Source organism: Rhinopithecus bieti, unplaced genomic scaffold, assembly GCF_001698545.2.
Source record: "Rhinopithecus bieti isolate Rb0 unplaced genomic scaffold, ASM169854v2 scaffold_9203, whole genome shotgun sequence".
NCBI lineage: Eukaryota > Metazoa > Chordata > Mammalia > Primates > Cercopithecidae > Rhinopithecus > Rhinopithecus bieti.
In genome coordinates this window covers 742,200-759,037 of record NW_016806154.1, presented here as the reverse complement: position 1 = coordinate 759,037, position 16,838 = coordinate 742,200, and the positions used below count along the sequence as shown (strand labels likewise).

General features: G+C 43.6%; 2 protein-coding genes across 9 annotated transcripts in view; both read right to left on the bottom strand.

Annotated features, from left to right (window-relative positions):
* Window positions 1-8,969, bottom strand: part of NCK1 (NCK adaptor protein 1) — a 97,319-nt gene extending 88,350 nt beyond the window's left edge. Inside the window, exon 1 of one of the 2 annotated variants that reach the window (XM_017874851.1) lies at window positions 8,152-8,969. The gene's annotated coding sequence lies outside the window, so the exon portion shown is untranslated. The remainder of the gene's footprint in view (window positions 1-8,151) is intronic. The other variant, XM_017874852.1, reaches the window with a different exon arrangement.
* Window positions 8,970-15,266: 6,297 nt separating this feature from the next.
* Window positions 15,267-16,838, bottom strand: part of SLC35G2 (solute carrier family 35 member G2) — a 40,101-nt gene continuing 38,529 nt past the window's right edge. For all 7 annotated transcript variants that reach the window (XM_017874842.1, XM_017874844.1, XM_017874843.1 and 4 more), the window contains one exon: window positions 15,267-16,711. In XM_017874842.1, coding sequence (XP_017730331.1) covers window positions 15,455-16,693 — 1,239 coding nt within the window. In that variant the 5' untranslated portion in view covers window positions 16,694-16,711 and the 3' untranslated portion in view covers window positions 15,267-15,454. The remainder of the gene's footprint in view (window positions 16,712-16,838) is intronic.

Sequence of the window (16,838 nt, the reverse complement as noted above, 5' to 3'; positions counted from 1 at the left end):
TAAACAATATAGCTAAGAAATGAAAAGAAATAAAAAATAAAAGTAACTGATTTCCTTGGGCAGCAGAATTACTGGGAGACAGGGGTTGTACACTAAATATTCTAAATGTTTCTAAAAATAGAAATACATTATTCAAGAGCATGTAGTACTTGCAAATGATCAAACATTTCCAAAGAAAACTGCCCAGCCCTATTAATAAAGTATTTCTGCAATACAGCTGGAATAATTAAAAGGTACATAGCATATTACAATCTTTGTTGTATCTATTATTTGAGTTGATCTACATACTAACATGATATGAAAATATGTGCTAAAGTTTTTGGAAGAAAAGGATGATTTATTTATTTATTTATTTATTTATTTATTTATTTATTTATTTTTGAGATGAAGTCTCTCCTTGTCACCCAGGCTGGAGTGCAGCAGCACAATCTCGGCTCACTGCAACCTTTGGCTCCCGGGTTCAAATGATTCCTGCCTCAGCCTCCCAAGTAGCTGGGATTACAGGCATGCACTACCACGCCCGGCTAAATTTTGTATTTTTAGTAGAGACGGGGTTTCACCATGTTGGCCAGGCTGGTCTCGAACTCCTGACCTCAAGCAATCCACCTGCCTTGGCCTCCCAAAGTGCTGGGATTACAGGCGTGAGCCACTGCGCCCGGCCAGGATGATTCTTCTAAAAAAAAAAATGTTTTGAGAAACATCCATTCTTTTAAACATTTCCACATATTTTCACTGCTTGTTTTATTCAACTGGCTGTTCGAACAAAAGCAAAAATTATCCATACCATATTCATGTCCAATTCAGCAATCATTACTTACAATTTCAGGAATAAGAAACAAGAGAATCAGTGTTTTAACAGTTTTTTTTTAGCTGATAATTTAAACAAATAGAAAAAGCAACTATTAACAATCAAAAAATAAATGAAAAACAGACCAAAAGAGTAAGCATTCCTTTCCCTTCAGAGAGATTTTACCTTCAGAGAGAGAGTTTTCTATGCTGTCTTACAGCACTCTACTATCGTTACATATACATAAGAAAAATACCAAGGCAACCCTACATTGTTTGTTACAGAAACTTTATACAGTTAAGAGGAAAAATAAACATGAAGTAACAAACATATAAAAGCTCTCTACCTCACTAAATGGAACAAATGATTTTTCTTTTTTTTTTCTGAGACAATCTCACTCTGTCACCCAGGCCAGAGTGCAGTGGCACGACCTCACAACCCCCGCCTCCCGGTTTAAGTGATTCTCCTGCCTCAAGCTCTTGAGTAGCTGAGATTACGGGCATTCGCCATCACACTCAGCTAATGTTTGTATTTAGTAGAGACAGAGTTTCACCATGTTGGCCAAGCTGGTCTCGAACTCCTGGGCTCAAGTTATCCGCCCATCTCAGCCTCCCAAAGCGCTGGGATTATAGGAGTGAGCCATCAGGCCTGGCGGAACAAATAAATTTTTTTTTTTGAGACGGAGTCTTGCTCTGTTACCCACGCCAGAGTGGAATGGCGTGATCTTGGCTCGCTGTAACCTCCGCTTCCCAGGTTCAAGCCATTCTCCTGCCTCAGTCTCCCAGGTAGCTGGGACTACAGCCATGCGCCACCAGAGTGGGCTAATTTTTTTATATTTTTAGTAGAGATGGGGTTTCACCATGCCGGCTGGGCTGGTCTCAAACTCCTAGACTCAAGTGTTCCACATGCCTCAGCCTCCCAAAGTGCTGGGATTATATGAGCCACCGCGCCCGGCCTCAACAAGACATTTTGTTTTGTCTTGCTCAACAAGAACTGATGGTTCCTGACAGATGAACAAGAGGACAAGTAGCAAAATGTGAAAGTGTTACAGTTCTAATACTCAAAAAAGAGAGAAAGAACATTACAGCTAGATCATTGCATTTAGTTATATGATAAGCCCTCCAGGTTTCCTCTAAACCATTACATTGTTCTGTATCCACATTCAAGGCCTCCAAAGATTTAATTTGCATTATCAAGAGATTTGAAAAGACAAACTAAATTTCAGTAGTAAAACCTGTACGAGATTCATTTTTTAGTAGATGACAGAACTCAATGGTAAACACTGGCCAGGTGCGGTGGCTCATCCCTGTAATCCCAGCACTTTGGGAGGCCAACGCAGGCAGATCACCTGAGATTAGGAATTGGAGATTAGCTTGGCCAACATGGTGAAACCCCGTCTCTACTAAAAATACAAAAATTTGCCAGGCATGGTGGCAGGCATCTGTAATCCCAGCTACTTGGGAAGCTGAGGCAGGAGAATCCCTTGAACCTGGGAAGCAGAGGGTACAGTGATCCGAGATTGCGCCACTGCACTCCATCCTGGGTGACAGAGCAAGACTCCGTCTCAAGAAAAAAAAAACTCAACGGTAAACATGACAATATTATTTTTGTTAATGATGTTAATACATCTAACAAGCATGGGGGAAAAAAACTGTATACAGACTTTAAATCATTGTTTAAATAACTTTCAATGTAAGGCTCGGCGCGGTGGCTCACACCTATAATCCTAGCACTTTGGGAAGCCGAGGTGAGCGGATCACTTGAGGTCAGGAGTTTGAGACCAGCCTGGCCAACATGGTGAAACCCCGTCTCTACTAAAAATACAAAATTAGCCAGGTGTGGTGGCGGGCACCTGTGATCCCAGCTCCTCAGGCGGCTGAGGCAGGAGAATCGCTTGAACCCGGGAGGCGGAGGATGCAGTGGGCCGAGACAGCGCCGCTGCACTCCAGCCTGGGCAAAGTGTGAAACTGTCTTAAAAAAATAAATAAATAAAAATTCACAATGTAAATATGAAGGTTCCCCTGCCCTGAAGTTTTCAATCTATGAGAAGGCATAAATACACAAAATGCAAAATAATGTGAGGCAAATAATGCAAAATTACAACAGATGAGTAGTAGTACGGTTTCATAAATACACAGAATTTACATTAGAAGATTAAGGTTAGAGTCTTTGTTCTGACCCCATCACTAAATGTTTGAATTTTGGTGCATCTAGTCTATTTGTATTTCAGTTTCCTTATCTATAATACACAAGGTTGGATTCCAACATTCTAGCAATAATTCTATGATTCTATGATACAAGTCCACATAAGATCAAAAACCAAGGGAATACTAAAATAACAAGGGGTAAGGAAAGCAACAGGACAGGCACAGTGGCTCACCCCTATAATCCCAGCACCTTGGGAAGCCAAGGTGGGAGGATCGTTTGAGGCCAGGAACTCAAAACCAGCCTGAACAACAGAGTGAGACCCTATTTCTGCAACAAAAAAAAAAAAAAAAAAAAAAAAAAAAATTGCCAGGCACTGATGCACACCTATAACCCTGGCCTTTGGGAGGTTCAAGTTACAATAAGGAGCTGTGATCAGGCCACTGTACTCCAGCCTGGGCAACAGAGCAAGACCCTGTTAAAAAAAAAAAAAAAAAGAAAAGAGAATAAGCAAGCAACATGGGGAACAGGAAAAACATTTGGAAGGCTGCACCAAAGGACCAAAAGCGAAACTTCAACAAAATTTTACTTCATTTGCTACTTGGTAATTTAGGAGAAACAAAAATTGTTTCAAGACTAGGCAACCTGGCCAGGCGCAGTGGCTCACGCTTGTAATCCCAACACTTTGGGAGGCCGAGGCATGTGGATCACCTGAGGTCAGGAGTTCAAGACCAACCTGGCCAACATGGTGAAAAGCCATCTCTACTAAAAATACAAAATTATCCAGGCGTGGTGGCATGCACCTGTAATCCTAGCTACTCAGAAGACTGACAAAGGAGAATCACTTGAACCAAGGAAGCAGAGGTTGCAGTGAGCCAAGATGGTGCCACTGCAGTCCAGCCTGGGTGACAGAGTGAGATGCCTCAAATTAAAAAAAAAAAAAAAAAAAAAATGGCCCGGGCGCGGTGGCTCAAGCCTGTAATCCACCCACGCACACTTTGGGAGGCGAGACGGGTGGACTCACGAGGCCGTCAGGAGGTCGAAACCATCCCCGGCCCGTAACACAGGTCGGAAGAGCCACCGTCTCTACTCAAAAAGAACAAAGGAACAAAAAGCTAGCCGGGCGAGGTGGTGGGGCGTCCCTGTGCCCAGCTACTCGGGAGCGCCTCGAGGCAGGAGAAGTGGCGTAAACGCCGGCCGCGAGGGGCGACGTTTCAGTGAGCTGAGATCACAGGCCATGGCCGTGCGCAGCCTTGGGCCAACGAGCGAGACTCGTCTCAAAAAAAAAAAAAAAAAAAAAAAAAGGAAAAGAGGCACCGGCGGCACAAATGGCTCACACGCTGCTAGATCCAGTCTTTGGGAGGCCAAGGAGGGTGGATCACCCCACGTCGGGAGTTTGAGACAGCGGTGACCAACCATGGAGACAACCCCGTCTCTCCTAAAAATGGACCACAAAGATTAGCGGCCAGGCGTGGGTGCCGCATGCCTGTACTCTCAGCTGACGTAGGAAGGCTGAGGAGGAGAATCGGTGAAGCCCAGGAGGCAGAGGCTTTGCGGTGGAGCCGAGATCACACCACTGCACTCCACTGGGCAACAGGAGCGAGGACCCCAAAAAAAGGGAGGACGGACGGACCGAAGCGAAGGACGGAAGGAGGAAGGGAAATAAAGAAAGAAAAAAAGATGATATGAAGGGCTAGGAAAAGATACAAAGGGTAAATACCAGAACTCTAGGAGATGTGGTTTCGGTGGACCGGAGTCAGGTCCTAGTAAAGGACAATCAGGGTGCTGGGCCCAGAAAAACAGATCCTTGAGCAGCACTGTTAGAAGGCTATGATCCTGAACTATACTTCTGAACGATCGACACAGAGTTACTCACTGGTTTCTCTGCCCCCGAAGTGAAGGATGTTTGAAGCATAAGTCTCGTAAGGTTTAGGAAGCATATTAAACCTGACAGCCAGAGACAAAACCAAGCAAAAATCCAATTAAAGGCCCGTGGTAGTTCAACCCGACAAAATGCGGTGGGCAAAAATCAGCCGACATGTTGGTATGTGCATAGAGATAACACCGAAGTTTGCGTCTGGGCACTTGAAAGCATGGTAATGTCACCAACAAGTCGCATACGGAATCAGTCTTTGATGGAACACCTATTCAGTTTCTATCTTCACTAGAGTTTAAGGTGGAGGATCAGCAAGACATAAAGTTTCTTAAATCTTAAACTGCTCCGCCTTGTCATCTTTCCTAACATCACAGTATTTATAGACGAATTTGTTAAAGGCTCGGTGATTTTTAAAAGTTCCCTTCAATTTTACTTATAATGAATATAATCATTAATTTTTCTAGTGCAGATAAACGAATTTTGTATTTTTCCCTATAATTATAATTCTAAAAATTAATTAACCATGACTTTGAAAAATCTGTATCTGTTTCCTAAGTTTTCCTGAAAGTGATTTAGTAATAAGTGCACATCATATATACCGTTCAGTTTGAAAAACACAATGGTGAGAAAAAGTAAAATAAGAAAAGTAAAAGTACAAAGCAATAAAAAGGTAACTCAGAAGATTTGAAAAAAGGGGGGGGGTGATATAGGCCGGGTGCGGTGGCTCACACTTGTAATCATCCAGCACTTTTGGGAGGCCGAGGCAGGTGAAATCACATTGTGAGGCTCAGAAGTTTGACACAGGACGCTGGTCACATGGTGAAACTCCGTCCTCCTACTAAAAATACAGGCCGGGGCGTGGGCTCATGCCTGTAATCCCAGCATTTGGGAGCCGAGAGTGGGTGGATCAATGTCAGGATTCAAGACCAACCCGGCAAGATGATGAAACCTGCCTCTACTAAATACAAAAAGTAGGCGAGGCGTGGTGGCGGGCCGCCTGTAATCCCAGCTACTGGGGAGGCTGAGACAGAGATTGCTTGAACCCCGGCAGGCAGACGGTTGGCGTGAGTCCAGATCGTGCCACTGCAACTCCAGCCTGGGCGACAGGGCGAGCGACTTCGTCTCAACAGTAAAACGAAAAAAAAAATATATATATATACCTATAGCACAAAATTGGCTGGGCATAGGGTGGCACCACACACTGTAGTCCCAGCTACTCGGGGAGGCTGAGGCACAAGAATCACTTGAATCTGGGAGGTAGAGGTTGCAGTGAGCCAAGACGGTGCCACTGCACTCCAGCCTGGGCAACAGAGTGAGACTCTGTCTCAAAAAAAAAAAAAAAAAAAGCAAAGAAAAAAACCCAGAACCATGAAGTATCACATAATATCTTTTATTATTTTCCTTTTTGATTTTTTTTTTTAATTTTCTTAATTTAGAGACAGAGTTTCACTGTATTGCCTAGGCTGATCTCAAACTCCTGGCCTCCAGCTATCCTCCCATCTTGGCCTCCAAAAGTGCTGGGATTACAGGCTTGAACTACCCTGCCTGGGTCTCCTTCAGTATCTAACAAAACATTACACGTAATTTTTTTTTTTTTTTTTTTTTTTTTTGAGACGGAGTCTTGTTCTGTTGCCAGGCTGGAGTACAGTGGCGATCTTGGCTCACTGCAACCTCCGACCCCCGGGTTCATGCAATTCTCCTGCCTCAGACTACCAATCAACTGGGATTACAGGCGCGTGCCACCACGCCCGGCTAATTTTTGTATTTTTAGTAGAGACGGAGTTTCACCATGTTGGCCAGGCTGGTCTCGATCTCCTGACCTCGTGATCCGCCTGCCTCGGCCTCCCAAAGTGCTGGGATTACAGGCGTGAGCCACCGCGCCGGGCCAACATTACACGTAGGTTTCAAATTTTATTTAGTTAGACCTGAAAGCACTGCAGAAACCTGGACAAAAGATAATGCCTGGAAAAATAAGTACACATTTTAAAATTTAATACATGAGCCAACAGCTGAGTAGATCTGAACACTCTGCAAACTATGGTTATGGATGGATATTAAAGACAATTCCCACAGATCACAATTTTCCCAAAGACGTCTCAGAGTTTGTGGTCAAGATAAAAAGAAAGTATCATTTATCAACCAGTGCATATTACTATCAAGTTGTGAATGGGATGCCTATTGAAGAACATCACTGACTTCACCACCCCAAGAAAATAAAGTGTTTTAAAAAGAAAAGAACGAATATTATTGACAATTACCGAACAAAACTTTCTTCCTAGGTTATTTCTCCGTTTACTGTGTGACCTCGCTGAAGGCTGAGAGTTTAGGCACACTGGTTTCCAGGTGCTGAAGAAATCGTTATAGATGGTTTGTCATAAGTCTAACAAAGTAAGATTTTAAAAATGAGTACCTCCTAGCAACACTTACCCGTTTTGGGGGGACATGGAGCTGCTTTGCTCCCCACCCAAAGAAGGGTTAGGAAATTCTCCTTAACCTCATTCTTTCCTAATTTCTAGGGCTTCTTACCTAATCTAACGTGTATAATTATGTTCAGGTGACTCCAAGTTCATCAGTTTGACTCCGAGAGCCTTTCTACGGTTTCTACGTCCTCAGTCCTGAACAAAACTCAGCTTCCTGAGCTTCTAACGGCGAATTTAACTTGTATGTTAATTTAGAAGAAAAGTTACAAAACCTATCGAAATGTTTTTTTTTTAACCAAACATATTACAACTCAAGTCAAAAGTTCACAGCCCCAGCAACTCGCGTACGAATCTGAAGCAGGTCCAGACGATTAAAGTCACAGCCCCGAACTAGAAAACGGTCGGCGGGTGGGGGGAGGGGCGAGGTCGCGTCCCGAAGATGTCCACCCGCAGCACCGCGCAGCCTGCCGCCTCCCCTCTTCTCGCGCTGGAGGTGAGAGCGCCCTTCCTCCTACCACGTCCCTACCTTCCCGGCCTCGGATTACGCCACAGCTGGCAAAAGGTCTTTTTCAGGAGAAAACAGACAAGTCAGCCAGCGCGCCGCACACTCGACCTCCCAGCCTCGCAGGGGCGTCCGCCCGGGCTCTCACCCCGACGCAGCGCTCCAGGGGCTGACAAGGAGGCCGCGGGGTAGCCCTCCCCGGGGCAATGGCCCGAGGGCCTCGGGGAATCCCGGTGCATAAGTTCGGACCCTCTGAGCAGCCTCCGCGCCCCCTCCGGCTCAGCTCCGAGCCTGCAGACGGCGCCCCCGGGGCTAACTCAGCTGGGAAGAGGAAGCAACGCAGCGAGTAACAGGCTGTGTGGATGGACAGCGGACTGAAGGGGGGTGGGTGTGTGTCTGCCTGCCAGCAAGGCCGTCTCACCTTCCTGCTGCCGAGCCGGGCAGCTCCAGCTCACCTGAGGAGGGCTCCAGGACGCCACCGCGGCCGCGGTGATGGCCGTAACGGCACGAGGCCTGCGCTCCGCCGCCGACGCGTAGCTCTCGGGAGAGGGGCGGGGCACGCGCGGTGGGCAGGCGGATCCGCGCGGGCAGGAAACCCACTCTCGGCCCAATCTGATAGGTTCAGTCGCCCCCTTTCCCGGTCCCTGATGCGACAGCGGTCTGTGCCGCACTGGGATTGGGCCGACCCACATGTCAATCAAGCGCCGTGCGTGGTGTGGAGGGAGCGGAGGCTGCGCCGCGGAGCGAAGCGAGCTGTAGGGTGAGAAGTGCCGGGCCCGACCAGAACCGTTTTGGCTTTTCCCTCTGCGATTGCTCTGGCTGGTTACTTTGAGCCTTCCTCCTCAGCGCCGCAGGAGAGACTCCACAGCGAGAATGACTGTGTCCTGAGTTCAGCCCCCACTGCTCTGGGAGCTTCCCCCGGTTTCTGCTCTTGAAGAATGTCTTCCCAGCGAAAGGTTCTTAGGAACGGGGAGCGACAAAGAAAAACAAAGAAAAGCAGACCTGAAAATTGGGACCTGGGAGAAATGTAAGACATGTGCTTAATTTGAGGCACAGACCAAAAGAAGCTGAGGGCCCGCTAAAAGTGTCCTCGTGCTTGGGCAGCTTACTTACATTACATTCTTGGCGGCAGTAGTGTTATGAAGAGGACCTTTGGAGCCAGGTCTGCCCATTCTTAGGGCTCCAGCCACTGACTGAGGTATCAGTAAGTTGGTTCTTACCCTCGCCAGTACCTGCCTCATTTCTTTTTTTTTTTTTTTTTTTTTTTTTTGAGACGAGTTTCGCTCTGTCGCCAGGTTGAAGTGCAGTGGCGCGATCTCGGCTCACTGCAACCTCCGCCTCCGGGTTCGAGATTATCCTGCCTCAGCCTCCCGAGTAGCTGGGACTACAGGCGTGTACCACCACGCCCAGCTTTTTTTGTTTGTTTGTTTTGTTTTGTTTTGTTTTGTATTTTTAGTAGAGACGGGGGTTTCACCATGTTGGCCAGGATAGTCTCGATCTCTTGTCCTCGTGATCCGCCAGCCTCGGCCTCCCAAAGTGCTGGGATTACAGGCGTGAGCCACCACGCTCAGCCGCCTCGTTTCTTCATAACCATCTTTGTGGCTCAGTTTAGGGTCGCTCCTCAGGAAGTTTGCTGAGTTAGGTACCTTCTTTGGAGCATAGGTATTTTCTCCATCCGAGCTATTGAAATGGTTTGCCTGTATCCCTACCTAGATTGTAAACTCCACTGAATCGGGAACCATGTCTGTTCAGTTTCTCCTTAGGGCCTTGTAGTAGGGTAGATGGTCAGTAAATACTGTTTAAGGCATTAATACTTATTTTAATCCTGGCCCTGGCTATAAGTCTCAAGAGTTTGCAGTTTTCTGCATTTAACTTAAAAATTATTTGATTGGTAATGCATGCATGTGGTTAGCCTGTGCTGTAATTTAGATGTTTGTCCCCCTAAACTTCCTGTTGAAACTTGATCCCCAATGTTGGAGGTAGGGACTAATGGGCAGTGTTGGGTCATGGAGGTGGTTCCTTCATGAATAGATTAACGTCCTCCCTGGGAAGGGGGTAACTCTTTATTTCCGCGAGAGCTGGTTAAAAAGAACGTCGCACTTCCCTTCTTTTTCTTCCTCTCTGGCCATGTAATCTCTGCACACACCAGCTCTCGTTTGCCTTCTGCTGTGAGTATAAGCAGTCTTAAGCTCCCATCAGATGCAGATGCTCAGTCTTGAACTTTTCCAGACATCAGAACCATAAGCCAAATAAACCTTTTTTATTTATAAACTATCCAGCCTTGGCTATTCCTTTCTAGCAGCACTAAAGGGACTAAGACAACCTGCCATATGTAGGATCACAAGGTCAAGCACAAATTTATCTATCTGTCTATGCTGTACTATCCTCAGGTTGGCTGAGACAAGTAGACCATGAAACTGGGCAACAGCTACTCTATGTCTACATTCTATTATTGGCATCCAAAGTGAATATTGGCGGTGGATTTTGAGTTTATTCTAAGGGTTTAAATAGCTTTGCATGTTTTATCATGACTGGTATGGACTGAATTGCATCCCCCCAAAAAATTCATATGCTGAAGCCCTCACTCCTAATGTGACTATATAAATGTTCCTCAACTTACAAAGGAGTTAGGTTCCAATAAACCCACCATAAATTGAAAATACCATAAGTTGAAAAGATCGTAAGTCAAAAATGCATTTAATGCTTCTAACCTACCAAACATCATAGCTTAGTGTAGCCTACCTAAAACGTGCTCAGAATACCTACATTAGCCTTCAGTTAGGCAAAATCATCTAACAGAAAGCTTATTTTTTAATAAAGTATTATTTCATGTAATCTAAATACTGAATGAAAAACTGGATGGTTTTATGGGTACTCAAAGTACAGATTCTAGAGTGCATATGGCTTTTGCACCATCATAAAGTCAAAAAAATCTTAAGTCAGGGACCATCTCTATTTGGGGCTAGGCCTTTAGGGAGGTAATAAAAATTAACTTAGGTCATAAAGGTGGGGCCCTAATCCCATAAGATTAATGTCTTTATAGAAAGTGGCACCAGAGAGCTCTCTCCATTTGAGAACACAGCAAAACAGACATCTGCAAGCCAGTGAGAGAGCCCTCACCCAAAACTGACCATGCCGGCACCCTCTTTTGGACCTCCCAACCTACAGAACTTTGAAAAAATAAACTTCTGTTGTGTAAGCCACCCAATCTAGTATTTTGTTTTGGCAGCCCAAGCAAATACAATGGTTTTATTTGTTGATACATTTTATAAAGTTTACAGACTGAGATATTAATATTATATTCATTTTTGAAGAAACTTGTCCAGAGTTAAAACTATTGCCGCAAAATCACCCATCAAATTGTTAGCACAGCCTGGCTCAATTTTAATTCTAATTACATACTTAACATCTGATGGAGGCAGAAGGTGTGAAATCAAATACAACAGGTAAAAGACAGAAATACAGTTCTTGCCTTCATGTAGCTTACCACCACCTTAAGTGGGGAAAATTAACCCAGAAAAAAATATGCTTAAGTCATACATTCAGTTTTTTGTTTTTTTTTTTTGAGATGGAGTCTTGCTTTTTTGCCCAGGCTGGAGTACAGTGGCACCACCTCAGCTCACTGCAGCCTCCACCTCCCGGGTTCAAGCAATTCTCCTGCATCAGCCTCCCAAGTTGCTGGGACTACAGGCACACACCACCACACCTGGCTAATTTTTTGTAATTTTAGTAGAGATGGGTTTCACAATGTTGGTCAGGCTGGTCTCAAACTCCTGACCTCAGGTGATCCACCCACCTCAGCCTCCCGAAGTGTTGGGATTACAGGCGTGAGCCACAGCACCCAGCCACTTTATCTTAATTTTCCTTCTTTAATCTTTCTCATCACTCATTCTTACCAGGAACTCTGAAAAAAAAATTTAAGAAACCTCCAAAAATATATGCAAAAGAGGAGTCAAAGAAGAAGAATAAGGAAACAGCAATGAAAAAGGAAAGCATAGACTGGAAGGGCAGATAGGCAGAAAGGCATTTATGAAATTGCACTTAGAAGGGATGCAGTACATGTTTTCATGGGGTGGGAGCTGTCCCAGAGACTTCCTTTCACAGTCTGTCTCCCCAACTTCCAAATATAAACATGCACATGGCTGCTGCTTCCTCTCTTTCAGGGGAACTCAAACCAAAAAACAGGAATCAGCCTTGCTAATTAGTGCTGAGTGGATCAGGGACTAACCAGAATCAGGCAACAAGAAAATGTAAGTCAAAACTTATGATCAGCCCTGGCAACAGAGCTAGACCTTGTCTCTACAACATTTTTTTTAATCAGCTGGGCATAGTGGCATGTGCCTGTAGTCCCAGCCAGTAGTCCCAGCCACTCTGGAGGCTGAGGTGGGAGGATGGCTTGCGCCCAGGAATTTCAGGCTGCAATGAGCTATGATCACACCACGTCTCAAAACAAAAACAAAACTTATCTAGGGACTACAGGTGGCGCTTTGGATATGGGCAGCTAATCTGTCTACGATTAAAAACACGCAGGTGGCTTACTTTATTAATCCCAAATAAAAGAATTTGGGAACACAAGAAAGGGAAAAATGAGCCTCCATGTCAAGACCTTTCCCAGAAACCTGATAGCTTATAGTTAGAAATTGTTACAGAGAGTCCAGGTGTGGTGGCTTACGCTTGTAATCCCAGTACTTTGGAAGGCTGAAACTGGTGGATCATAAGGTCAGGAGTTCAAAACCAGCCTGGCCAAGATGGTGAAACTCCATCTCTACTAAAAATACCAAAAAAATTAGACTGGCGTGGTGGTGTGCGCCTGTAATCCCAGCTACTTGGGAGGCTGAGGCAGAATAGCTTGAACCCAAAAGGCAGAGATTGCAGTAAGCCAAGATCGAGCCATTGCACTCCAGCCTGGGCAACAGAGCAAGACTCCATCTCAAAAAAAAAAAAAAAAAAAGTGCTCAAACCAGTGTCAGAGAATGAAATGTAAACAGATATTTATTATTAGTTTAGTAAATACAAAAATAGATAGGTGCAAGGAGGATATTAAGCCACAGGGGAAAGGAGTTGTGTGGTCAGGTTAGTCAGGCAATTAACTAGAAAAAAGCTGTCCACATAGAGGAGCCTGCATAATAAAAAGGCATTAAACAACAGTAGAATATTGCTAGAGCAAAAGATAGCTAGAAATACAATCAATAACCAGGTTATGGAAGTCAAGCACGTTACAGTTTATTCTATAGGCAATGAGAAGCCATCATAGGGTGTTTTTGTTTTGGTTTTCAGCACTTTAAAGATGTCATTCTTGTCTTCCAGCCTCCATTGTTTCTGTGAGAAACTAGTTGTAATTCTTATCATTGTTTTCTTGTATGTCTTATGTCTTTTCTATGAATGTTTTAAGATTTTGTTTATATTTGTTTATCAAAAGTTATACTGATGTTTCTAGGTGTCTTTTTCTATGAATGCTTTTAAGATTTTCATTATATTTATCAAAAGTTACACTGTGATGTTTCATTACACTGTGATGTTTGTTTTGGTTTTCTATTTATCCTGCTTGGGGTTCATTTCATTCTCTAGATCTGTGGGTTGCTGTTTTCTCATTTTCTTTCTTTCTTTTTTAATTCTTTTTTTTGAGACGGAGTCTCGCGCTGACGCCCAGGCTGGAGTGCAATGGCCGGATCTCAGCTCACTGCCAGCTCCGCCTCCCGGGTTTACGCCATTCTCCTGCCTCAGCCTCCTGAGTAGCTGGGACTACAGGCGCCCGCCACCTCGCCCGGCTAGTTTTTTTGTATTTTTTAGTAGAGACGGGGTTTCACCGTGTTAGCCAGGATGGTCTCGATCTCCTGACCTCGTGATCCGCCCGTGTCAGCCTCCCAAAGTGCTGGGATTACACGCTTGAGCCACCGCGCCCGGCCCTTTTTTAATTCTTTTATCAAATTTGGAAGACTTTTATCCAGTATTTCTTCAAATTTTTTTTTTCTATCCCATTCTGTTTCTCTTCTTCTTCTGGGACTACAATTAAACTCATGCTAGACTTCTCAGTACTTAGTACAGGTCATTCAGGCTCTGTTCATTCCTTTTTTTCCAAATCTTTTTCTGTGTTTCAGTTTGCATTTCTATTGAGAGCCACTGTCTAGTAATCCCTAAATGTTGACATTTTCTCAAAGCACAGTACCCTGCTGATGGCTGTAGTTTCCTTTGGGGAAGGTTTAGAGATATGTTAGGAAATCAGAAATTAGATGGTATTACTACAGAGAGGATTTAGTATTGAGTTTTCATTGACTGAAAAAGCAAAAAGGGAACACTGAGGTCACCCAGAGGTGATAGCTGCAGGGAGCAGCTATCAATGTTAGATCTAATGAGAAGGGGGAATCAAGGTGGACTATGAGGTCTCAGAAACTCGAGACAAATGACCTGGCTGAGTATTGCTCAGACCCCCGAGAGGATGCTGTCTGGCTGATCCTTCTACTTCGGGGAAGGATATGATGAGACTAGTTGTGGGTGGGGAGGATGTCAAAAGAAGCTTAAGGCTGAAATCAATTGCTGCTGCTGGGGCAAAGGGCTCTTGCTTGTTGCTAGGATAACAGTGACAGAAACTGCAAACAAATGGAAAGGAGGAAGTCCCTTCCTGCCTTCTGCCTTCCAGACTCCCTCTAATGCCCTTTATTGATGGAACCTAGTGAGACACCAGCTGGCATAGAAAAAATGTAGTTTGCAGGGTTTGAGCCATAGCATTACAGAGGAAAGTATAGAAGGGGGAATGTGGACCTGAGACAATAGTTTAATAACCAGCACCATATCATTTATTTGTGCTAAATTGGTAAGAATGGCCAAAATTAGACTTAATGCCATCATATATCCTTTTACAGACTTTTAGACCTTTTTGAAAAGAATCTCAGGATACCATGTCAATTTTCTGCTATACTGTGATTACTGTTGGTGCCTTTTTCAGGAGTAAGGAGTACCTTTACTGCAGTTCACACATACATTAGCCACAAAATCATAAACAAGGGCAGCCTTGGAAGAGATCTACATAACTGAGGATAAGCAGACCCTACCCCAACGTTAAGTCTCCGAACATCGGGGACAAAATGGCATGGACTAGGTGGGACTGGCGAGAATCCACACTTCTCCCTATTTCTGTTTCCTATGTATCACCTAATGTGGCCATAATAAGGGGAAGACCAATTTCCTGTTCTAACTTTGGACAACCACCCATTGTCATTAAAAAGCCACTTCTTTTCCCTTGTTTCCTCTTTTCCTGCCTCAACTCAGGCTCCCTTACCCAGCCCTATGACTTCTAGTTTTCTAATGCAAGTAGATGACAAAACAGGGTTTGGTGTTCAACATTTCACCTTATAGTGTATTTTTCACAAATGAAGGAGTTTTGTTGAACATTAACAAATTTCTAATTTCTGAACTTCAGTTCCATCTGAAAGGAGTCATTTCTTTGAGTCTTCTATTATTTAGTAATAGCAGTTAACATTCTCCTTCTACTACAATTTACCTGGAAAGACACCGATAAATACCAATAAAGATACCAGATTCATAACGTATTTTATATATTTAATATTTGTATTTGAATATATTAGACTAGAATAAATTTTCTGCATTTGTATATATATTATATAGCACTCTGTCAATTATATAACACAAAAGACATTCATAGGTAAACATTAAAATGGCAGTAAACGTATTAATTGAACATTAAGGAGATAATCATAATCAGGTATTCATTTAATGGGAGAGTCTAGTATTTCCTGGTAGTCCTGCCTTCTTAAATTCCTCCAGTAAAGTTTATAGCCAGCAAGGACAAAAACACTAATCATAATGATCACCCCTCCAAAAACATCATAGATACTAGGAAATATGTGCAGCACGAGAAGCTGCAAGACCATAGCTACCACAATCTCCAAATGTTGTACTGTGCTAACCAAAGCTGGATGGAATTTGTCCAAGGCATAATAAACTCCTAAGAATGCTGCAGTAGAACAGACACATATAGCAATGAGATAACTCCAGGTTTCTCCATCTAATGGGATGATGGGTTCTTGAAGAATGAACATAGTAGATATTCCCCAAATTGTCCCTGTCCAACCAAAGGTAAACAGTGCAGTCCACATGCTGATCTTCTCCTTGATGGATCTATATACTATCATTGAAAGAGCAGTGGTCAGTCCAGCCATCACAGTCATGGTGTACCCAAAGGCTTCTTTCCAGGCATTTAACAAAGAATTATCTTCATCAACAATGTTGGGGATCATGACAAGACAAACACCTAAGATGCTGCAAACAACTGTAGCCATGTCAACATAAGCCATTTTCTCATCTACGAGTAAAAAAGCCAAAATGGCACTGAAGACTGTAGTTGTGGCTCTCCACATAGTGGTCCCATTGCTGGGAGGGACTATTGAAAATGATGTATAAGCACAAGTGATAGAAATGACATTGCATATACCATAAAAGAAGAGTCGTAATCTGTATCCACTGGGTCCAAAGGGGGCCTCCTGATAGTAACACACAACTAACACAGATAAGACCTGCAAAACAGAACGGATAAAAATCAGTTCTAGAGATGGAACTTTAGACCGGTCAGAAACAAGCCTAGTGATAAGAGCTACACATCCATGAGCCAAAGCAGATCCAAACAGCACTATCCACATTTTTCGGGACTGAAAAATGTTTTTTTCTGCAAAGCTCTGGAATTGTCCAATCTCATTGATCATTGGGTCTTCTGTTGGTGGAGGTAGGGTATCCATGGTTCCAAAGAAAGTTCTTCCTTTTTTTTTCATTTCACTCAGCAGACCTTTCTTTGGATTTTCTTCCATAAAATTTCCATAGTCTTCATTGATTTCTTCATATCCATCATCCCCAGGCTGGGGATAATGAGAAGTATATTTCACCATCACTGTGTTGGGATGTATTTTCACCCGTTTTTTAACTGGATATTTTTTGGAGGGAGAAGTATCCATTTCTTCAGATAATCAATTCTATTTAAAGAAAAAAAAATGACAAAAAGACATTCATTTCATTGAAAATTTAATTCCTATTATAATCATATGCACCAATTCAATGATAGAAAGTAGAGGCTGTAACAGTAGTCCAGAAAAAAAAAAA